The sequence below is a fragment of the Geotrypetes seraphini genome, chromosome 2 (assembly GCF_902459505.1).
Source record: "Geotrypetes seraphini chromosome 2, aGeoSer1.1, whole genome shotgun sequence".
In the NCBI taxonomy this organism is placed as follows: Eukaryota; Metazoa; Chordata; class Amphibia; order Gymnophiona; family Dermophiidae; genus Geotrypetes; species Geotrypetes seraphini.
This window is the reverse complement of record NC_047085.1, coordinates 65671147-65696716: the sequence shown is the minus strand read 5'-3', so window position 1 is coordinate 65696716 and position 25570 is coordinate 65671147. Positions and strand designations below refer to the sequence as shown.

The 25570-nt window shown below is 41.9% G+C and overlaps 1 protein-coding gene across 3 annotated transcripts in view; it reads right to left on the bottom strand.

Moving 5' to 3' along the window:
- Nucleotides 1–25570, bottom strand: part of NCALD (neurocalcin delta) — a 173596-nt gene that overhangs the window by 6799 nt on the left and 141227 nt on the right. For all 3 annotated transcript variants that reach the window (XM_033935259.1, XM_033935262.1, XM_033935260.1), the window contains one exon: nt 5503–5899. In XM_033935259.1, the coding sequence (XP_033791150.1) occupies nt 5503–5899 (397 nt within the window). The remainder of the gene's footprint in view (nt 1–5502; nt 5900–25570) is intronic.

The window sequence follows — 25570 nt, the reverse complement described above, 5'->3', positions numbered from 1 at the left end:
GCACATGCACGGATGCCCTCCTGCCTGACAAGAGCAGGAAGTGTGTGTGTGTGTGGAGAAGACTGGGGCGGGAATGGGTGGAACTGGGCTGGCCTAGGAGCGGGTCTAGGGTTCCGGATTTTCCAAACAGAAATTGGATTTTCCAAACAGAACATCTGGTAACCCTACCAAAAGACTGACTTAAGTAAGCTGTGTGTGGAAGTGCAGGAAGGGCATTGGGCTGAATCAGGCCATGGTGGGGGTGGTGCTTGGTATGAGAAATGCCAGATTGTGTGGGGAAGGAGGGAATTAAGAAAATTGGATCTGGGGGAGGGAGGGAGGGAGAAATAGAGACGGAGAGAATTGGACCTGGGACGGTGGGGAGAGAGAGGAATTTGACAGACAGACGGGCCTGGAGCTAGGTAGGAGGGTGGGGAGAGAGAGAATGATAATTGGACCTTTGGCTAAAGGAGGAGGAGGGAATGAGAATGGGACCTGAGGCTAAGGGGGATAGAGGGAGAGAAAAAGAGAGAGACATGAATCTGGGGCTAAGGGAGAGAGAGAGGAGGGAAAAAGGGACCTGGGGCTAGGGACTGGGGGAAGGGAGACAGAACAAAACTGGACCTTGGGCTAAGGGGGAAGAAGGGAGGGAGAGAGACCTGGACCAAGAGGGAGAGGGGGAGGGAAGAGAGAGAATTAAACCTGAGGCTGGAGGGGGGAGGGATACAATTGGACCTGGGGGTAGAGGAAGGGAAGGGTGATGCAAATGATATAGGAGATGGGATGATTTCCCTATGAGGAAAAGCTAAAGAGTCTAGGGCTCTTCAATTTGGAGACGAGACAGCTGATATAACAGAGGTCTATAAAATACTGAGTGTAGTGGAACAGATAGACTGGAATTGCTTGTTTATTCTTTCAAATAATGCAAATACTAAGAGGGCCCAAGATGAAGCTACAAGTAGTAAATTTAAAACAAACTGAAGAAAATATTTCTTCAATGTATAATTAAACTCTTGAACTTGTTGCCAGAAAATATAATAAAAGCATTTATCTTAGCAGGGTTTAAAAAAAGGCTGAATAAGTTCCTAGCAGAAACGTCCAAAAGCCGTTAAGATGGACTTGGGAAAATCCACTGCTTATTCCTGGAATAAGCATCTTAAAATCTGTTTTTTACTGATCTTAGCTCTTGTCAGGTACTTGTGATCTGGAATGGCCACTGTCGGACCCAGGATACTGGGCCTGATGGAGCTTCCCAATACGACGATGCTTATGTTCTTATGTAAGTAGCTGGACTAGTATAGAAAAATTAGTTATCGCTCATGAGTAAGCCTCAGTCCTACCACTCCACCGCTGTTCTATCTCATGACTGCGGGGAGAATTATGTGGCACTTCATCACTGGCTGCTCATACCGATTTTGTTTAGCATGTTTAATAATTTATACGTTTTTCTAAAAAGTGCTACAGTGCTGTCTTTATTATTAAAGTAGTGTGTATACTTAGCTTGTCAAAAAAAAGCTGAATGAAAGTGAACAGAGGTATATTTTTACATTGGATACTGTTGAACCCTATGGATTGAATGGGGAGATAGAGTGGATCTCGGTGATTGGTTAGAGGTTTGTCCAATCAAACCCTGGGGGGAGGGGCATAGTTATGAATGAAAGTTGACAGTATATATTTCCCGAGGTCAGACGCCGCCGCCATCTTACTCTTGATATTAACATGAGTCGGGTGACAAGCGCGACCTCGGTAAGCATTTATAAGGTTTAACTTAGTAGGAAGGTTAAATATTAGGGGCGGTTAGACATTAAGTGATGTTAACGGCTTCTTTTTTACTGTACTTAGGGAGACCCTTGATACAGCGCCGCTAGGCGCGAAACATGTCGGGTTAGACTCCCAGGCGTTGGATGACAAACTAAGTATACACACTACTTTAATAATAAAGACAGCACTGTAGCACTTTTTAGAAAAATGTATAAATTATTAAACATGCTAAACAGAATCGGTATGAGCAGCTAGTGATGAAGTGCCACATAATTCTCCCCGCAGTCATGAGATAGAACAGCGGTGGAGTGGTGGGACTGAGGCTTACTCATGAGCGATAACTAATTTTTCTATACTAGTCCAGCTACTTATTGACTATACTAACATTGAGGACTGGTAAAACAAATTACTACTACTGCCATATTTCTGGAGGTATGTTCTTATGTAAGTCATTCTATGTGCCTTAGCCTCAGCTTCTATGAGCCACTACAACCGGGTAATTAAAAAATTGTTTCTCTTTCTTGCTTTCCTTTCAACGGTGGCAATAAAGATGACTGTACACATATTTCTGAGATGTTACACTACACAAACTTGGATGTCATTTGGAAGAAAAGGAGCTATATTATTACTGAAAAACATGAAATAAATCATGGGGAGGGAATATTCAAAGCTATCCCTGCAGGTGAAAGTATTTTACCACAGAAATTGACTATTTGAAAACTGTAAGTGCTACAGGCAATTAAGCCTCTCCTGTGTTAATGCATTCACCATTGGAAGCAAAAATATCTTATAAAAAGAATAATATACAGAAATTGTGGACCTCAAAACTAAATGCCTCCAGCAGAATGTAAATTCAAAACAGGGGCTACAGTTTACTTCATAGGTCCTAAGCAAAATGTAAAAAAAAGTTAATAGCACGTGGAGGAAAAAAAAAAAAAAAAGCCAGCAACCAAAATATTAACCAAGTAAAAAATAGCTAATTAATCAACATATCCTGGTCTTACAATAACTATCCACCCCCCCTTTTTTTTTTTTTTTTTTTACAAAACTGCGAAAGCAGCTTTTAGCACAGACCGGCATGCTGAATGCTCTGCGCTGCTCCCGACACTCATAGAACTCTGAGCATTGGGAGCAGCGTAGAGCATTTAGCGTGCCAACCGATGCTAAAAAATGCTTCCACAGTTATGTAAAAGGGGGGGCAGGGTATGTCCTGTGTATAAAACATATTACAGTCTTTAATCCATAAAGTGTAAAATAGACTTTAAAGGTTTATTTATGTCTCCATTGGATAGCAGGTGCATCCATTCAAGTAATGCTGGAATTGCCCACTGTCCACATAAACATATACATGTTATTCCGAGTAAGTATACTTCCCTCCCTTCCCATTTGGCAGAGGTATCCCAGGGGGCAGAAAATGAATCGATATTTGTACTTTTGTATTTTAAAAAAAGAACCTACAGGAAAAGCGTTGCAAAAGTCTGAGGGTAGTTCTTCCTAAGTCCGTGTTCTAAGTGAAAGTATGCAACTCAGGGTGGATTTGATTTAAATCAAATCAATTTTAAATTATTTAAATCACTAGTCAGAAAGACTTGATTTAAATCATGGTTTTCTACAGACTCATTCTTGCTGGCATGATCTTTATATTTACAACCAAAAGAAGGTTTAATTTTTTGATTAATAACTTTTCAGATTAGTTATATCAAAAAATTACCGATTTACTTATACTATTATAAATACATTATGAAATTATTGCAAGGTGAACTATCTCCAGTTTAATAGGTTAATCATTCATATTTGGACAATTTTTCTGCTGTACTTTATTGAAAGGAGAAAAATCATCATTACCTTAACAATTTAAATAGTTTTATTTAACCAAAACAATAAAATTATAGCACATGTATTTACTTAAACATCCATGTTAACTGATGTGGTTAAACAAAATATCTTTACAAAAAACTTAACACAGGTCCACACATGAGAAACTTTCTCCCTCCTTTACAAAGAAGCGCTAAGCGTTTTAGCATGGATTTTAGCGTGTGCTGAATCAACGAGTGCACTAACTGCTAACGTGTCCATAGGATAACATGCATCCATTAGCGTTTAGCACGTGATAATATTTAGCACGCACTAAAAAAGCATAGCACACCTTTGTAAGAGAGGGGGGTTTGTTGCAGTGTTTGCATTTTGCACGCATGCCTGCCTTACCCATAGGTAGAAGAACTTCATTAAAATATTCCCAAACTGGGGGGAGTGTGTGGCACAGTGGTTGGATCTACAGCCTCAGTACCCTGGGGTTGTGGGTTCGAAACCCCGCGCTGCTCCTTGTGACCCTGAGCAAGTCACTCAGTCCTCCATAGCCCCAGGTACGTTAGATAGATTGTGAGGCCACCGGGACAGATAGGGAAAATGCTTGAGTACCTGATTGTAAAAACCGCTTAGATAACCTCGATAGGCGGTATATAAAATCCTAATAAACTTGAAACTTAAGGCCTGAGACCATGATATATTCTCTCCTTGGAGGAAAAAAAACCTAAGAATAGCCTTACTGGGTCTAGTCCTGTCCTCACAGTGGCCAGTCTGGGTCACTAGTACCTGGCAAAAACCCATGCTGTTGGCATCTTAGATATTTTTGTAATCCTTTCATCAGCCATTATGTTGAAGGGTTTTAAGCCTTGGATGTTTTCTTTTGATATTATATAAACAAATTGACTATTAGTTTATAACATATTTAGTCACTATCAAGATAGTACTCCCACTAGTTTTTTAATAAGTAAACTAAATATTTCAATAGATCCTCAGCAGGCTCTTCATTCACTTGTTCATGCACCGCTATCATCATTGGATCCTAAGTTTGTGAATATTTTCTCTTTTATAGTGAAATTTTCTTAAAGTGATAGAGAATGCATCTTTTGATGTTAGACCTAAATTTAGAAACATAATTTTTTCAGATCTTGGCTCAGATATAAAATGCTGCACATTCTACTCAAATAGTAACAGCATTTCAATAGCAGGCACTGGTTTTCAAAATGAAAACAGACCATCATGATTAGGACTGCAAGATTCATTTGGCAGTATGCTATTAAGGAGTCATTTCAATGCTCTGTTTTTTTCTCTCAGTGGATACCAGTTCTTTTACCACCAACAGGAGCAAATCAGCACTCCGTTATCTCCAGCTAGCAGAGAGAGACTTTTGATAATGTGCACTGTACCAGCAGGGGTGACCTACAGAAGTGTGTTACGTGTTGGGTGGCATCAACTTGGTTTGATGAATTACAGTTCTAACAAAGAGATTGGGTGGTTTGCCATTGTCTTCTCCTGTGTAGTGTATGGCTCCACTGTGTTGTTGCTGCCCAACACTGGGGCTCATCAGCCTATGGTGCATGGTATTCCTGGGTGGTCTCCCATCCAGGTACTGGCTGGGCCTGACCCTGCTTAGCTTCTGATGGTGAGAGTGGGCCTACCCAAGGGACCCAGACCATAGGCGTTACTCCTTTATGTGTAAGAAAACTAAGAACAACAAGGGAAAATGGAACCAACAACACAAAATAGTCTGCCAAAGAAACCAAGCTCATTTCATGATAGCAATAATGCATTTAAAGGTGCAGTGTTGCAGAAAGTGGAGTGAAAGATGTCTCTTAATGAATGTTGCACAGCTGATTAATGTTGACACCTTCATGGAAACAGTTTCAGCTATTAAGTCTTACCTATTTGCATCCTTTTGATCTGTATATGATCAATTTACAGTACAAATAGATCATTTACCTGTACTATTTCCAGCATTTCCGATTTACTGATATATCCATTTCCATCCAGGTCATACATGCTGAATGCCCACTTCAGCTTCTGCTCCAGTTTCCCTCTAGATGTTACGCTCAAGGCTATGATAAATTCTCTAAAATCTATGGTTCCATCTCCATTAGCGTCAAAAGTGCGGAATACATGCTCTGCGAATTTGGAAGCATCCCCGTAGGGGAAAAAGTTTCCATAGATTTTCTTAAACTCTTCCATTGATAAATGGCCACTTGGGCAGTCTCGTAGAAAACCTTTGTACCACTCCTGGATCTCGTGCTCGGTAAAGTCTGTGCTTTCTAGCAAGTCCTGCATGACCTCAGGACGAAGTTTGCTGTTTTGCTTCCCCATGTTGATGTTCAAAATGTATCTGTGGAAAGACAGAGAGAGACAAAGATGAAAAAGATGCATGAATTTGAATGGAAACACATTTGACAAAATGAGAGTTATTTTCATTAAGACACCTAGGCCCAGATTCTATAAGAGATGCCTAAAGTTATGCGCTTAAAATCGCTACACCTAGCCAATCTAGGCGCCTATTATTTAAAAAGATTAACTGGCACCAAATAACAAGCACTTAACATATCATAACTGGCTTAAATTAAAATTAATTGGCACTTTTAGGTAAGTGCCTAGTCCAAGGTGCCTACCAGAAAGTGGACCTGGTTAGGGGCAAATCCTGGGCATATATTTTTATGTAGGCTCTTAAAGTGGACTTAGGTTCCAGTATTTAGGCCAATAAAACCCTGACAAATAGGGATCGCTTAAGTTTAGGGCACACTTTAGATACTACTAGGCATGATTCTATATATGGTGCCTAACTGAAGATTGACATGCACTATGTTCTGCATTTCTCGACACATATTTATTAGGTGCTGTTTATAGAACCGAGGCCCTAGTGGCTAGTTATGAAGGACCTTTTGATCTTATTGCTGTGTTTGACTCAGTTGTTATAAGATCTTGCAGGGAGAAGGTTAAGAGGGTTGGCTTTTAACATAAGAATAGCCTTACTGGGTCAGACCAATGGTCCATCAAGCCCAGTAGCCCGTTCTCACGGTGGCCAATGCAGGTCCCTAGTACCTGGCCTAAACCAATAGAGTAGCAACATTCCAAGCAAACAATCTTGGGCAAGCAGTGGCTTCCCCATGTCTCTCTCAATAACAGACTATGGAATTTTCCTACAGGAAATTGTCCAAACCCTTCTTAAAACCAGCTACTCTATCCACTCTTACCACAACCTCTGGCAACGTGTTCCAGAGATTAACTATTCTCTGAGTGAAAAGACATTTCCTCCTATTTTGATGGAGTGAAAAATCGATCCACTTGTACCCGTTCTACTCCACTCATGATTTTGTAGACTTCAATCATAAACAATGCTTAGTGGTTGATTGAGAACTGCACCAATTGGCGCCATTTACAGAATCAAGCCCACAACGCTGATCTTTTCCAGTGCCCATTTTTTGTTAGTAATATTTATAGAATTTGACCCTAAAAGAATTTGGCATGTGCTTTGTATAATAACGCCAAACACTTACAGCCACAAATGCCAACCTAAATATGTATAATTGCTAGTACAGCATTCTATAAGTTGTGTGCATTTTTGGCACCTAGAATTAGGCTGCAGCTTAAAGACATGCCCTTATTGACACATATGAAGCTCTATAAAATAGTGCCTACGTATCTTTTTAAACTAAGCACCCCCTTTTAAATGAATTACCCTCATGGTTCCTGCGAAGATCCCTGCTCTCACCCATTCTTTTTACTTGTTTTTTATTATAGCAGATATCAGAAAATATGGTTTTAATCTCTCTATATACACAGATAGTCAATCTATTTGTTCCTCCTTATTGGAATTGTTATGGGACATTGAGAGTTGTCTGATTAAGTAGGAAAAATAATGGGAAACTACAGTATGTTCATATATTTTCTTCCCCCATCAAGTTATACCCCCAGTAATCCCTATTTCTTATATGGAAAAGACAACAGGCATTGTGAAATTGTCCACATTTTTTTTTCAACCAGTCAAGTGGGTGTAAATTTGGTTTGGTCAAGTCTATTCACATAACTCCCTATGTTGCTTAATCTCGCCCTCCCCTCCCAAAGCTCCCCTGTAAACACATCACCCCTCCCAGGCCCACATAATCCCCCCTCCTGAAGCTCCCCCATGACAAGCTCCCTTTTAAAAAATCTTCACCTTTCTCATTAAGACCTTCTCATAGTCCAACCTACCTGGTGAAATCCCTAGTGTGCAGTATTTGGAGCAGGCATGACTCTGAGTTGCTCCTACCCTTACTGGCACTGGGTTCAAAACTGAACCTAACTGTAGTGTCATGGTACTACTGCTATGAATTAGGCTGTACTTAAAAGTGTTTTTCATGCTTTGCATCTCATTATTATGTATCTCACTGTAACATAACATGCATTATAACAATAATAATAACGCAAGTTACTGTTATTTAACATGTGTTAAGTGGCAATGTGCATTATGACCTTAACACACCTCAATTAGTACCTCTCACCATGTTACTTTGTAAGTACCTGTATACAATATGTAAACTGTTTTGGTTGTTCCACAGAAAGGCAATATATCAAATACATGACTTTTTCCCTTTTTAAACAAAGAAATATGATGGCAGATAAAGGCCAAATGGCTCATCCAGTCTGCCCATTTGCAGCATCTGCTATCTCCTCCTCTCCCTAAGAGGTCCCATGTGCAAGGGAAGAGCAACTGAGCCATTTAATTGTAGAAGTATTTCTCACTACAACATTTAAAGTAAAGGAAATCACAAACATTAAATTTACAAATGATTTATAATAAGAGAACAGGTGTTGCTATTGGTATGCATGACTGACTATAAAGGGAAGTCAAAAACTAGGGAGAACAAACATTTTTGATGCACTATATCAATTCACCTTATTGATTCACTCTCATTCATAAATGTGCCTATAAACCAAACCTGCAGAGAGTGACAGTCTACAAACATAAACAGGAGCAGAAATAGCCTTATTTGAAGGAGAATTATCTTTGAAAGCTAATCTAGCCATGGTTAGTCCGATAAAAAGGTATCAATTGGATTATTTTTGTTTTTATTTCTACATATTATTTTTTAAGAGTGGAGCAACATGGCTGCCATACCATTTCTCTCAGTTATTCACTTAAAAACCTTTCAGAGTGCCCACTCATCAAGTTTCAATTGTTTACAATAAAATTATACAGTAATTGCAGATATAATATTTATTAAAATATCGCCTTAAAAAAAGGTAATACCATCAAACTGACTTTTCACATTCCAACAGAAAAAGCCTGCCTGAAAAGGATGAAAATGCATCATTTAATCTGTGGCAAAGGGTTTTTTTGTTGTTTTTTTTTAATAAGCTTCAGGTTAATTTTAATCTTGCTGAAACAGAATCATGAGGCATGCATTAAACTGATGAAGGGAAAGCAAATTACATGAAATGTTAACTCATACTATTTCTCACATTTCAAAAGTGGTTTAGTGCAATGGCTGCTGACTAAATATAGAGAGCTTGAGATTTCCCAACAGGATGCTGGGGTTGATGGACCTTCAGTCTGTCCCAGTACGGCAATTCTTAAGTTCTTAAACATATGTACTTATAAAATTGCCATGAAACAGAAATAAAATGCTGCTAAATAAATAATTAAATCAAACATATAAACCACCAATAACCAAAATGACACTGAAGTTGTTTTTATATAAATATAAGGGGGACAAGCCTCAGAAAGTGGAGTTTCACCCATTCCGGATTTTCTCAAAGAGACAAACAAATCTGTTTTCTTACTCCTATTTGCATCACCGGCTTGAGCCCAGATTTGTTTGTCTCTCTGAGAAAACCCGGAATGGGTGAAACTCCACGTTCTGAGGCTTGTCCCCCTTATATTTATATAAAAACACCTTCAGTGTCATTTTGGTTATTGGTGGTTTGTATGTTTGATTTAATTAATAGGTAACCACCAGGCCTTTTCTAGTTTACTGCTAAATAAATAATAAAATAAAGGGTTATTTCTCACCAAGCACCATACAATATACTACTACAGTTTAACAGGGCAAGTCTAAGAAAAGCAGATCTGAAGTATGCTAGCTATTAGAAGAAGCATAGAAAATATGCACAAGAAAACTACTTCAAGAAAAGATATTGCATACGGACTACCTTACAAATGAAATAAAGGCTTTGGAGGATGTACAACGGAGGTTACTTCAGAAACTGAAGACCTACATACACAGATGCATAAACTGTATACATGTTTTCCCTTGTAAGATTGCTGGCACATTTTCAGAGTGAGAGCATACATACTCTTCTGCTTTGAAAATTGCTCCCACAAAATTTTGTTTATATGGAGGGGATTCTCAATATGATGTCACGGTTGAATTTCTTAGAACAAAGATGGAGCTACAATTTAAACACAGTAGCTCCACATGGGTTAAATGTGGAGTTGGAGTGGAGTTCCCTCATATGAATTTTGTTAAGGTTTTTTTTTTTTTTTTAAATATAATTGTAAAGAGCAAATACCTGGGTTGTCAGATGACGTAGCAGTTAGCTGATGACGCACTAGAGTTTAAATTTTTAGTACTAAACACCGCTGCCATCTTAAAGCTGGAGAGTGGTCAGATGAGAAGGAGGAGGAAACGAGAGGTATGCGAATATGATCATTAATAAAATATTGAGAGAAGTTGGATTAAATGTGCTAATATATATGTTTGGCTTACCTTAGGGATGCAGCCTTGGTAAAGCTTTTAAGCGAAACATGTTGGCTTATTGATCCCTACCTGAATGACCACAAAGATAAGTTAATCTAATTTTTCTAAGTTATACTTACATCTGGGATGAAAAAACCCTTTGAATATTTAAATGCTACTTAACATTTAAATATTGCATAAAGCTTTTATTTAAAAGTTGGGAAAAGAAAAAGAAAAGAAAAAAATTCTAATAGTGAAACCACATATAAACATAACCGATGATGAATTGACACATCAAGCTTAAGTCTATAAAGCGTCTGAGCCGTGAGTAGCGTCGCAGAGGTTCAGGGATAAATCTGGATGCTTGTGGCTATTAAGTATATACCGGAAAGTTGTGTGTAAGCCTTTATCTGCCATCATGTTTCTATGTATATGAAATAGGAGGATATTTATTATATGGTCCTAAGCTTTCACATATAAGTGCTAGTGCTTGGATTAATTAAATCCAAGTTTAGACATTTTGCAGAAAATGCACAAAAATCCAGTTGCAAATATGACCATTTTCAAAATTGGGGAAAACGTATGTCTTGTTTTTCTAAAAATGTGCTCTGTGCATCTATCCTCTCTCCATCTAACTTTTTGAAATAAACATAACGCACAAAACAAGCCATTTGGGTGTAGGAGGGGTCAGCACTGGTCACAAAGACATCCCAGGAGCGCAGTGGGGCACCATGGGGGCATTGCAGTGAACTGCACATAAAAGGTCCCAGGTACACATCTCACCATTACCCCCTTATGTTGTATGGTGAGCCCTCTAAAACTTACCCAGAACCTACTGGACCCAACTGTACACTACCCCAATGGTCCTTATGCCCATAGGTGACACCTAACATTTGGGATTTAGGAAGGTTCACAGAATCCACCATAAGTGCAGTATGGGCCCGAATCCCTATCTCTATGGTCGACTACACCGCTCACTGCTTGTTGCTCTACTAGGACTAGCCATAACATCTGAAGCTGCAATGCAGGCAGGTATGCACTGTTTCATTCACATCTTTGGGGGATGAAAAGGGGTCAGTGACCTTTGGGGCAGTCATGCTTACATCTCTCTAGTGGTCATCTGGTCAGTTTGGGTACTTTTTTGGCACTTATTTGTTATTGAAACAGGTCTAGCCCCAAACATTAACTTGCGCCCTGGACGTATTCTTAAAATATTCGAATATGGCAGAAAAATGTTCAGGTCATAAGTCTACCCTAAATCCTGCCCATGCCACACCTCTAACATGTCTCCTTGAGATTTTGACGCACTACAGATGAACAGCCTATATATCCATCTAGAACAGGGGTCTCAAAGTACCTCCTTGAGGGCCGCAGTCCAGTCGGGTTTTCAAGATTTCCCCAACGAATATGCATGAGATCTATGTGCATGCACTGCTTTCAATGCATATTCATTGGGGAAATCCTGAAAACCCAACTGGATTGCGGCCCTCAAGGAGGGACTTTGAGATCCCTGATCTAGAATATAGGTTTTGAAAATAATGACTTGGAAGGGCTGGGTGGGAAAAATGTCTATCTGCCCCTTTATGCCACTTTTTGGACATTTATCTTTTTTGAAAATGAGCCCCATAGAGCATTTATACTTGCTCTTCAGCATGTATTCTATGGGAACAATTCTACAACTGATGGCTCTCAATTAGGTTCCTGGAGGGCATACGAGCATAAGCCTTGCCGCACTGGGACAAACCAAAGGTCCATTAAACCCAGTATCTTTTCTCCAGCAGTGGCCAATCCAGGTCACAAGTACCTGGCAAGATCCTACAAGAGTAAAACAGATTTTATGCTGCTTATCCTAAAAATAAGCAGTGGATTTTCCCATGTCCGTCTTAATAATGGCTTATGGACTTTTAGGAAATTATCTGAAGCTTTTCAAGAAATTGCTCTAAAGAAATCTAGGCACTTACGATCCATTATAGACTACTAGTGTAATGGCCAATAACCCACGTGGCATTTAAACATGTACATTTACACCAGCCATAAAGTTAAGTGTGGCAAGAACACGCACACCTTACCATATTCCATAAGTTAATGCACATAAATGAGAGCCCCAGCTATGTCCTAAACTTGAGTACACCCTCCTTGAAAAAGATTCATTATACACATTGAGTAAGTATTTTAGAATAGCTTACAGACTGTAACTCCCTACCGCTACTAATGACTGGGGAGTCTATTCAGAGCAGTTTGCATGAGCTTCTGTAAAGGTGTTACAATACAAGGGCTCTATACTGAGTTAAAGGCATAATAAGCCATAATCAATCATCCTACTTATGTTACCAGCACATCGATCATCCTACTTATATGCATATGTTCAACTGACTCTCTCCCTGTGCATGCTTCATGTTTCATGCATCGACTAATCCAGAACATTCAAACCAGACTAGGATTACCATGTTTGTGAAGCAAAAAACGAGGACACTTGGCCCCACCACTTTGTCCTGACCCTTGCCTAGGTGATTGCAGTCAGGGTCCTAGCAAGCTATAGTTGCATTCCATGTGACTTGCCCTCCATGGCGCCCCCATCCTTTCTTGTGCTGCGCCCATGATATATCAGACTTTTGGTTGCAAGTCTATAAAATACTGAGTAGTGTGAACCAACCCTTGAGTTCATAACCATGTGGAGACAACATTAAACAGTTCTTCAGCTGCAACAGATCTGAAGCATCAGGGGCAATTGAAAACACCAACCAAACGCCAAAATAGCAGGCTCTGTGGGCTTTATTTCAAAGTCTAGCCAGGGAATTGTTGCCACTATTTTGCCTGGCACTGAAGTCAGGCTTACTGGATCTCCCCTGGAACCCTTTTTAAAAATCGGCGTAACATTGGCCACCCTCCAATATTAAGGTTCAATCTATTGACTATTGTGGAGAATAAATGGGGTGAAGATAGGGGAAAACATTTATTAAGACTGGAACAGCTATGGATTTACGAGTTAAACACTTGAACCAAATGACCTGAATGCTTTTATAGACTGTCAAGGTTTTTTTTTGTGAATTTACAGCTGGTATCCTCTTTAAGAAACCCTGTCTACTGTGATTGGTTGGGCAAAGACGCTCAGCATTCTATTTTGCTTTCAGCACCATTTGAATCGATGTAGCAGATTTATGTAAGAAGTTTATGTGCTACCAAATGGTAAGGCATTGACAGAAATATTTGTTGCCAGGTTTAAGGAAATCTTGTCATTACTAATACTTTTTTTTTCCAGAGGGAGTATTATTAACACAGCAGGGCTACTCTTGCAGAAACATAGCATCAAATGAATGGTTCCGTTGAGGCAGTTTCACTAACACGTGTTAAACATAAACTGTTTGAATATTTAATATAACTTGGAACTAGATTTTGGACAATTAAAGAAGGGGTGATTTTAGACTCATGATGTGGTATGACTGTATGGCAAGCCAGCATAGATAACAAGATGCAGTGGAAGCCATCAGAATAATATTATAATAGTACAGTGGAACCTCGGTTTGTGAGTAACCCAGTTTGCGAGTGTTTTGCAGGATGAGCAAAACACTCCCGCAAACCTTAACTCGCAAAACGAGCACTGTCCCGCTAGACGAGCACCCTCCCCCCGCTCAAACTGGCATTGCACCCCCCCGGCTCGAATCGCATCGCACCCCCATGCTGGAAGCGGCATCCGCCTGCCCGCCCACCCAAACAAGCTCCTTACCCCATCTGCTGCATGCCGTTGCCATTTAAGGAAAGATCCCGCCTCTTGCCTGCCTTCTGAATTCACGGGGGTTCCATTCCAGGAGCACCAGCGAATTTCAAAAAACCATGAATGCGGTTTAGGAGCCGATCAGAGGCGGGAGAGGGCTGCAGGGGCAGCAGCAGTTGCTAAAAAAACTATATTTAGGCTGGCAGGCAGTTTGGCTGTGCAAAAGGCTGATGGGGGGAGGAGGAATCAGCTGTGCAGAAGGCTGATTGGCTGACCGGGGGGGGGGGGTGAGAGGAGGAGTAATCGGCTGTGCAGAAGGCTGAATCGCAGACTTAATTCCCTGTATTTTCTGACCATAAGAGGCAGTCAGAAAATACCGCGAATGACTGAGTCCGCGATTCATGAACCGCAAATTCGTGGGGGGGTCTACTGTACCGCCTTTCTGTGGTACAATCAAAGCAGTTTACATTTATTATATGCAAGGGGCAAGGTCTGAAGTGGGGTGAGGATGGGCCAAAAAAATTAACTGGTCAGCTGTTATCTGAATACCTTATACTTTTAGTTTAGGCCTCCAGACCTACCAGTAAAGTGACTGCAGTATCTGTATATTCAGCACTGCACCAGCACTTAAATTAATACAGTCACTGTGCTCATCATACTTAAGATGCGTTAGTAGATGAGTAGACTAGTGGATGGTGCAGCAGCCTAAAACCCAGAAGAGCCCAGATTCAAGTCCCATTGATACTCCTTCTGAAGCTAGAGAAGTCACTTCACTTTCCATTACCAGAACCAAAGAAGTTATCCTGCCGCTATATCGGGCGATGGTGCGCCCGCATCTGGAATACTGTGTTCAGTAATGGTCGCCGTACCTTAAGAAGGATATGGCAACACTTGAGGGTCCAAAGAAGAGCAACAAAAGTGATAAAGGGCATGGAAAACCTTTCATATGCTGAGAGGCTGGAGAAACTGGAGCTCTTTTCCCTGGAAAAACAAAGACTTAGAGGGGACATGATAGAAACTTATAAGATCATAAAGGGTATAGAGAAGGTAGAGAGGGACAGATTCTTTAGACTGGCGGGGGAAACAAAAACAAGAGGGCACTCAAGAAAATTGAAGGGAGACAGATTCAGAACAAATGCTAGGAAGTTCTTCACTCAGAGGGTGGTGGATACCTGGAATGCGCTTCCAGAGGAGGTAGTAGAGCATAGTACGATTTTGGGTTTCAAAAAGGGGTTGGACAAGTTCCTGAAAGAAAAGGGGATTGAAGGTTATAGTAAGAGGGGTACTATACAGGACAAAATGTCTTAATACAACTTTATTTATTTATTTTTTTTTCTATACCGCCATAGTCAAACTGACTTCTAGGCGGTTCACATAGAAAGAAGGCTGGACAATCAGCGAATTACACAATGTAAAAAGAAGGAAGTTACATAATAATTAGGGAAGCATAGGGAAGGAATACATGAGAGAAAGAAATTACATAATACATTGGGGTTATAAGGGGAAAGAATATCTGAGAGAGGTCATCTGATTAGGCAAGGAATTTGTCAAAATAGAGCGGTTTTAATTGATTTTCGGAAGTAAAGGATCACTTACAGGTCACGGATCTGGGGGGCTGCCACGGGAGCAGACTGCTGGGCACGATGGACCTATGGTCTGACTCGGCAGAGGCAATGCTTATGTTCTTATGGGCCATAAGACTTTCTGCCATTTTGCGTTTACTGGGAAAATGCTTAGTAAACAAAGCTCATATAGTACATTCTCGCTGTTCACAGCAGTATGGTTCCTGAGTAACGAAAAAATGCGCCTTTGGGAAAACAGATGTTAGGTTCCAGCCATATATGTGGTTCCTCAAAACTGCAGAAAGTGAATAATGGATCCTATAGGAAAAATAGAGTTAGGTTCCTGTATAGGACTGCACTTGACAAAACCATATAGAAAAGTCAGAATGTTGCAACACACTCTCTAGACCAGGGGTGCCCACACTTTTTTGACTCGCGAGCTACTTTTAAAATGACCAATTCAAAATGATCTATCAACAATAAAATAAAAAAAACCCACAAACGCACACTGTACATATAGAATTGTTAATTATCATTCCTATTCCGGGTTTTTTTCAAAGAGGTCAAAGCAGATGATTCTATGCACTGTCACCTCAGTAACAACCATACAAAAATAGACAAATACCCACCCACCCCTCCCTTTTTACTAAACCACAATAGCAGTTTTTAGCGCAGGGAGCTGCGCTGAATGTCCAGCGCTGCTCTCGACGCTCATAGGCTCCCTGCGCTAAAAACCACTATTGCAGTTTAGTAAAAGGGGACAATATTGTAAAATATAGACAGCAAATATAAATTCAGACACATTTTGATCACTAAATTTAAAATAAAATCATTTTTCCTACCTTGTCTGGTGATTTCATAAGTCTCTGGTTGCATTTTCTTCTTCTGACTGTGAATCCAATCTTTCTTTCAGCCTATATGCTTCCTCTCCTCCACACCTCATTCCCTCCTCCAACTTTTTCTTCCTCTCTCCCTGACCTTTTTCTTTCTCTCTTCATGCCCCCTTTCTTTTTTTCTGTTTCTCTTCTTTCCTTCTGTCTCCCTGCCTGCCCCCTTTCTTTCTTTCTCCCTTCCCCAAGCCACTGCCTTCGGGGAACAGGACCCAAAACGCCACCAATGGATAACAGGCCCCAAAGCTGACACCGACGCCGCCCCATGCTCTCTCTGCTTCAGGCCGGCCAGCATTCCTCTCCCCGACGTCAATTCTGCCGTCGGAGAGGAAGTTCTGCCCAGCCAAGCAGCGATTGGCTGGCCCGAACTTCCTCTCTGACGGCAGAATCGACGTTGGGGAGAGGAAGACTGATCGGCCCGATAGATCGCCAAGGCAAAGTGAGTCCTGGGTGATCGACTCACTTTGCTTTGGCGAGCTACCGGTCGATCGTGATCGACCTATTGGGCACCCCTGCTCTAGACGCTTGGTGGCCATTTTCAGAAGCGAAAGCATTAAGTGAAAGCAAAGAAAGCCGATTAAGTGCACAGGTCCACAAATACATGAACAGAATGGCACGAAAGGCAAATAGCGGTCACAATTTGTGCACCTGCAGATGTGTGAAATCGTGAATATTGGATGTGCGAATAGTGAGAATGCACTACAGTGTAAGAATGCCATGGACAGGGAAATGTCTATAATATCTGAAATAACATTTCCATATGTTAGCAATGAAAGGCACAGTAAAATATATACTGGACACATCACAACACCGTCACCCCTCCCCAAACTACCAGATCTCTCCCTCTGCCTATTCTACCTCCCTGCACTATTGATAATTATATTCCACAAGGTAGCTATTAAATTCTAGCTTGCATTTCATATTGTTGGAAGCTGGTAAGGGAAACTGGATGGGATTTGATATACTGCCTTTCTACGGTTACAACCAAATAATTTAACATATTATGTACAGATACTTATTTTGAACCTGGGGCAACGAAGGGTTAAGTGACTTGCCCAGGCAGAAGGAGCTGTAGTGGGAACTGAATCTGGATCTCAGACCACTGCACTATTAGGCTACTCTTGCACTCATGAAGCAACATGTAGAAAGGTGGATACACACAAATGCTTTTAACAGGTGACTGAATGATGGAGATAAGCAAAGGATAGAGTGTCAGAAGTAAAGTCTGGATGACTGACACAAGTTTGCACTAGAGAAAGTTCAAAAATTATTGTGTGTACATAAAAACATAATTGTGCTGCTGGCTCAGAGTAAAGCTGCACCTAGCCCAGAACCCTGTTTCCAAGTTTCCAAGTTTATTAAATAGTTTGATTTATCGCCTATTCAAAATTCTAGGCGATGTACAAATAGTTCAAAAATTTGGATAACATATCATTCAGACATACAATAAATTTGGGTAAAAAAAGTAAACTTATTTAAACAGTTATCAATACATTTACATCTACGTATAGTAATAAAACAAAAGGGAAGTTATTTAATGGTTACATTCGTTATTAAATTCAATAATAATTCAAGGGAAGTACATTAGGAAGGGGAGACAATGACAATTCACAAAGAAGATTAGATAAGCAATGCGGAAGATTTTAATCATTGAAAGCATCTGTAAATAGAAAACTTTTAAGTTTGGCCTTAAATTTGTCTAAGTTTTTTTCTTGTCTTAAATAAAGAGGGAGATCGTTCCGGGACTGAGGGGCTGTTATAGTAGTGGTCACTGCCAGTACAGATCACAAGTATCTGGCAAGATTAAAACAAGCAGCAATTCAAGTGAACAAAATATTGGAAAATCTAGTGGCATTGACGTACGATACCATCCTATTTGGTACATTAATGAGGGCAAAAAGCCAAATATCTGCTTGGAATAACAAACTTCCTTTTACAATGACAGGGGTTGCCATACAACTTATTTTGAGGAACTGGAAAAACTGGGATCGATTAAATTATACTTTTTGGTGGGAATCTCTATGTCACACTTTTAAAAATGGAACATATGATGGCCATACAACAGGGACATTATAGGAAGTTTATGGATATTTGGGAGCCATTGACAAAATTCTGTAAGGAGCGATTGTTGATTTTCCCCTTTTGATAATACACGTCCAGGATGGGTGGGAAGATTTTTTTAAATTTTGATAAGTAGAAAGTTTTGATAAGTAGCAAATTTTTGAATAAGTAGAAAGTGGGGATGATATATGTATTTGTCATAGAATATAATTCTGATTGAATTTAAGTGCTGTTAAAGTGTAAATGATTGTATAATATGTTGCACTTATTTCTGGCTTTAAAATGAATAAAGATTTTACAAAAAAACAACAAACAAGTAGCAAGATTCCAAACACCTTAACCTCAGGGTTAAGCAGTGGCTTTCCCCAGGTCTATCTTAATAATGGTTTATGGACTTTTAAGAACATAAAAATAGCCTTACTGGGTCAGACCAATGGTCCATCAAGCCCAGTAGCTCATTCTCACGGTGTCCAATCCAGGTCACTAGTACCTGGCCAAAACCCAAGGAGTAGCAATATTCCAATACTACCAAACCTCTAAGGAAGAGGAAGGGATAGTGGATGGCATGGTTGGGCAGCCCAGATAGGCCATATGGTCTTTATCTGCCTTCATTTTTCTCTGTTTCTGTTTTAAAATTAGCTATGCTAACTGCTTCTACAATGAGTTCCTTTGGCAATGAGTTCCAGACCTTAACTCTACACAGTGAAAAATTATTTATTGCTATTTGTTTTAAATATATTACTTATTAACTCCTTAGCATGTCCCCTAGTCTATATAAGTTTTTTATAAAGGAAACCATCAATATACGTTTCCTTCATTCAGGATTTCATAAACCTCCATCATATCCTCCCTTAGCTCAGCTGTCTCCTCTCCAAGCTGAAGAGACATATCTGCTTTACCTTTCCTCATATGAGAGAAGTTCCATCCTCTTAATCATTTTGGTCGCCCTTCCCTATACCTTTTCTAATTTTGCTATATCTTTTTTGATATACACCAATCAGAATTATATAAAATACTCAAGATGCAGTTGAACTATGAAGCGATACAGAGGCCTTTTTGGCCACCACTGCACACTGAGCAGAATATTTCAGTGTGCTGTCCACAATGATACCTAGAATCTCCTAATTTGAAGCCTAATATCGGTGTCAGGTCAAAAGCGCGCCGGGACAAAGGCACGCGCAGACAATTGAGCGCAGCGCGGAGGCGCACCCCCCAGAAAATTACAGTTTTTAGGGCTCCGACGGGGGTGTGTGTGTGGGGGAGCCCCCCCACTTTACTTAATAGAGATCGCGCCACCTTGTGGGGGCATTGTGGGGTTGTAACCCCCCACATTTTACTGAAAACTTCACTTTTTCCCTGTTTTTAGGGAAAAAGTTAAGTTTACTCTAAAATGCGGAGGGTTACAACCCCCCAAACCCCCCACAACGCTGGTGCGATCTCTGTTAAGTAAACTGGGGGGCTCCCCAACAAAACCCCCCGGAGCTCCTAAAAACTGTAATTTTCTTCGGCGTGCGCCTCCGTCTTGCGCTCAGTTGTTGGCGCGCGCCTTTGTCTTTCACGGGGTTGTCTATGAACCCTAATATCATGTAACTAAAATTTGGGGTATTCTTCCCTATGGGGGTCTTTTTAGTAAACTCTGATAAGTTTTGCATTTACCACATGTTTAACACAAAACTTAATGTGCAGTTAAGTGCAAAACCTGTGTGGTAAATGCAGGGGATGTGCCCTGAATCCACCACAGAAGGTAGTCAGTTAATGCAGCACTGCTGGACAGCACAGGAAAACCCAAGTAACAGTGCCAGCCCTTTCCAAAACAAAAATAAAGAAATAACTCATTGCCACAGTGGTGCTATCCCTCTCCCCAACCAGTTTCCTCCAGCACATTTGCCCCCTTCCAATGTCTCTACTACCCACTCAGCACCTTTCAGATATATCCCTCAGCATCCTCCCCATCTCCTAACATTGCTTTCCTTCCATGATCAACTCATTCAGATCCCTCTTCCCAAGCCCCCCCCCCCAAAGAACAGATCCCTTCCCCCTTCTCATGCTGTCCCCCTGTCAGAAACCCCACCCATAAAAAAGTGCCTCCCCCATTTCCACCCCTCCTCGAGATCCACTCAAGGTCAACCTTTGTGCTGCTATGAAACCTAGGCAGAAGTGGTCACTGTCTACTCCTGCCTGGTCTTAACCTCGCACTAGAAATACTAGGGATTGTACCAGACATTTTGGACCCCAGACCAGACACTGATGTCAGGCTCACTGGTCTGTAGTTTCCTGGATCACCCCAAGAACCCTTTTTAAAAATTGGCTTCATGTTTGCCAACCTCCAATCTTCAGATATCACATGTTACATAATTTTAATGATAGCTTACAAATTACTAACAGTAAAGCACGTTTATTTCTGAGTGATACGAGGGGGTGCTGAAAAGTTCTCAGCCCAACCAAGAAGAGAATGACGTGGATATGGCTCCATCAATGATCTGAAACAATGTCAAAACACAGAATTTTGGTTCTGCATATTGACACTTAAACGAATTAAGATAACACTCTTTTCAGCTACAGTGGCAAAATAACGCTCAGAATTTAGGATGTTAGTAGTTGGAGCCGAGAACATTTCAGAACCCCCACGCAATTAAGCTGCAAAATAAAATATATATATACTTTATACATGCATGCAAGTATTGGCAAAGAGAGTTAATATATCTTCCATACAAGCTATATCAAGTGCTTTCCTACCCCCACCCCTACCCCCAAAATTTTACAGGATTCAGAAAGATAACCTGTCTGTAAAAAATGTAAAATCACATCTGCTCTGCCATGACCGACTCACCAACCCCCGTATGGCTGTTGTTTATTGCTCTGAATACAGGAACCAGAATCAGTTCGGGCCGAGTGCTTCCTTATCCACGCTGGGCTTTGAAAGCATTCTGCATGATGTGCGCTGGTTCCTGTGCGTGGGAGTCGTAGTCTGCAGTTATCTTACATAGGAAAGACTGTAAAATCAAAAGGGAAACTGAAGGCTGCTTCAGAAAGCAATGCCAATTTCCTAATGAAATAATAGATTGTGCTAGGTGGTTAGGTTTGTCACTCCAATTTATAGTAGAAAGGTTCTTATATTTATTCAGTATATACAGGTCTGTGACGGTTAGCTGTACATGAATTGTATGTATGAACAGCTAATTCGTGGAATCATCTTCCATCCCTCATAACTAAGAGTAAAACCTTTAACCTAATGAACCAGCATAATGCATTCTAAGGCCCTAATTCTATAAAAGATGGGCTCCGAGATTGGCGCACATAGCCGACCTAGGTGCCTAACTTACTCCCCACCCCCCACCCTTTTTATTTATTCATTCAATTTTCTATTAATTCAATTAATTCTATTAATTCAATTAATTTATTCAGGTACTCAAGCATTTTTCTCTACCTGTCCCAGTGGGCTCACAATCAATCCATTCGAAGCTGTGTTAGGCTTTGTAAAAGGAGCCCTTAATTATTCAATTAGGCTCAACTGGTGCCATTAATTGAAAATCACTATGAGTGATTAATTAGATGATAGGCGCCTAATTTCATAAGCACCTAAAACGTCCAGGTAGATGACTAGACCAGAAAGTAGGCATGGTTAGGGGCAGATTGTGGGTGGATTTGGGGCATGTTTTTCATATCGGTGCCTAAACTGGACTCGGGCAGTGGTATTTAGGTCAAGAGAACCCTGGCATAAATAGGGGGCAACTAAGTTTTTCATACCTACTAGTATCTAAATTCAATTTAGACACCACTAGGCACAATTCTACAAATGGCGCTTAACTCAAGATTGACAGCCGCTATGCGCTGTGCTGCTCAGCACCTATCATTTAGGTACCGTTTATAGAATTAGGGCCTAAATATATGCATGTGTCTACATTAAGTGGATGTTGTCTCCCATGAAGAGTGCCAAAATCGGATATCATGGACTTATATTTGTAAGCAACTAATATAATATATATATCTGGAACTTTAAGGCAGGGGTAGGGAACTCCGGTCCTCGAGAGCCGTATTCCAGTCGGGTTTTCAGGATTTCCCCAATGAATATGCATGAGATCTATTTGCATGCACTGCTTTCAATGCATATTCATTGGGGAAATCCTGAAAACCCGACTGGAATATGGCTCTCGAGGACCGGAGTTCCCTACCCCTGCTTTAAGGTGTTACTCAAACTAGTGATTACAATTTAGAATATTTTAATAGATTACGTAAAAAGGCATTCTCTCTCTCTTGCTCTGTATTCATATTTTTATAGCTTGAATATGCATATCTCCTTTCCAAGAAGGGGATATGTGAACATAAGAATAGCCATACTGGGATAAACCAATGGTCCATCAAGCCCAGAATTCTGCTTCAAACAATGGCAGATTCCCTAAGAGTGACAAGACTCTAAGCTACTGAAACATGGATAAATCTGCTTAAAACTTACATCGAGGCCCGGTGTTGATGCCTGTTTGAGATTTAGGGCTGAGTATTGAGCATTCTTGAAACTGTGGCATGGTCTCCTATGTATGGTTCACGGGCAGTGGCATTGTATTGCTTGGAAGGATCAAAATGAGATAGTCCCAACCTATCTCCCTGGCTGCACAGTACTATTGAAGACCCTAGGCCTTCACAGACAGACCACTCAACTCTCTTTATGCTGATACAAATAATATGAGTTTAATAATCAAATACAGTGGTGCCTCGCATAACGGACGCCTCGCACAGCGAACGCTGCGCACAACGAACTTTATGTCTTGATCCGTACAACGAACTTCGTTTCACACAACGAAGTCGCCCGAGCTGCATCCTTCCGCGCAGGCACTGCTTAACTGCCCTCTCTCCGCCTGGCTCCCTCTTGCCCCCCCGACTCCCCGACACGATCGGGGCAAGAGGGAGCTCAAGCCCTCTTGCCCCCCGACTCCCCGACACGATCGGGGCAAAAGGGAGCCCAAGCCCTCTTGCCCCGCCGATTCCCCAACTCCCCGACAATATCGGGCCAGGAGGGAGCCCAAGTCCTCCTGGCCACGGCGACCCCCTAACCCCACCCTGCACTACATTACGGGCAGGAGGGATCCCAGGCCCTCCTGCCCTCGACGCAAACCCCCCTCCCCCCAACGACCGCCCCCCCCAAGAACCTCCGACCGCCCTCCCAGCCGACCCGCGACCCCCCTGGCCGACCCCCACGACACCCCCAACCCCCTTCCCCGTACCTTTCTGTAGTTGGCCGGACAGACGGGAGCCAAACCCGCCTGTCCGGCAGGCAGCCAACGACGGAATGAGGCCGGATTGGCCCATCCGTCCCAAAGCTCCGCCTACTGGTGGGGCCTAAGGCGCCTGGGCCAATCAGAATAGGCCCGGGAGCCTTAGGTCCCTCCTGGGGGCGGGGCCTGAGGCACATGGGCCCAACCCGACCATGTGCCTCAGGCCCTGCCCCCAGGAGGGACCTAAGGCTCCCGGGCCTATTCTGATTGGCCCAGGCGCCTTAGGCCCCACCAGTAGGCGGAGCTTTGGGACGGATGGGCCAATCCGGCCTCATTCCGTCGATGGCTGCCTGCCGGACAGGCGGGTTTGGCTCCCGTCTGTCCGGCCAACTACAGAAAGGTACGGGGAAGGGGGATGGGGGTGTCGTGGGGGTCGGCCAGGGGGGGCGCGGGTCGGCTGGGAGGGCGGTCGGAGGTTCTTGGGGGGGGCGGTCGTTGGGGGGAGGGGGGTTTGCGTCGAGGGCAGGAGGGCCTGGGATCCCTCCTGCCCGTAATGTAGTGCAGGGTGGGGTTAGGGGGTCGCCGTGGCCAGGAGGACTTGGGCTCCCTCCTGGCCCGATATTGTCGGGGAGTTGGGGAATCGGCGGGGCAAGAGGGCTTGGGCTCCCTTTTGCCCCGATCGTGTCGGGGAGTCGGGGGGCAAGAGGGCTTGAGCTCCCTCTTGCCCCGATCGTGTCGGGGAGTCGGGGGGGGCAAGAGGGCTTGAGCTCCCTCTTGCCCCGATCGTGTCGGGGAGTCGGGGGGGCAAGAGGGCTTGAGCTCCCTCTTGCCCCGATCGTGTCGGGGAGTCGGGGGGCAAGAGGGCTTGAGCTCCCTCTTGCCCCGATCGTGTCGGGGGTGCCAGGGACCACACGGAGTCACCCACCGTACCACCCGATTCGGGTAAGCGCAGGTATCGGTGGGTGGCTTATTTGCGGGGGGGTGCCTTATTTTACATTTTTTTCTAAAAAGGGGGGGCTGTCTTATTTGATGGCCCTGCCTTATCGGGGAAACACGGTAGAAAAAAAAAAAATGAACAGTTAAGTCCCAGTTTTTGCCGCTGAGACTCTGCCCTCTCTCACTGTAAAATTAGACTCTACTTAGTCTGTCTTTAAATTTAAAAAATGTGTGTTGTTTTAAAAAACAATTATGTTTTTAGATGTATCTAAATAAAAATAATAACCAAAAATTTATCTTTTTTTATGTCATCTTAGCATATTTTATGCTGCAGAACGAATTATTTTTTTTTACATGTATTCTTATGGGAAAACGCGTTTCACATAACGAACGTTTCACATAACAAACTTGCTCCTGGAACCAATTAAGTTCGTTGTGTGAGGCACCACTGTAGTAATAGCTTACAGGAACAAATCACACAGCATACAGAGTGATAGAGCATACACCAGGCTGGCCAGACTGATGGAGAACTTCCGATTAGTTCTGAAACTATGGTCCAGGGAGCTTTCTTTTATATGATTCTGGCATTTCTGGCCCACGTTGGTGCATGTTACATTTCACACTTTCATTGGTTAATCATATTCATTATTTCATATACTAAGCTATGGATTGGTTAATATAATTGAGTGATTCTGTGTCACGCCTTTTTCCATCTAATTCTACCCTCATTTCCCCATAAGTGTTCTCTTACTATATCAAGAACCTCCCTCGAGCACCTGGCCTAACGGTTTTCCAGTTTTGTGGTTAGCCTTCTTGTATACTTCTGTCTGTGGTTCGTCTTTCTTCTGGTGAAACTTTCATAAATTTATCATGCTGCTGATATTTTTCATCAGAATTGTTTTTTTCTCTAACTATGCCCTCTGGTTGCCTTTGCTTCTAAGAAAAAGCAGAAGTGTCTTTCAGAGTTGGCAAT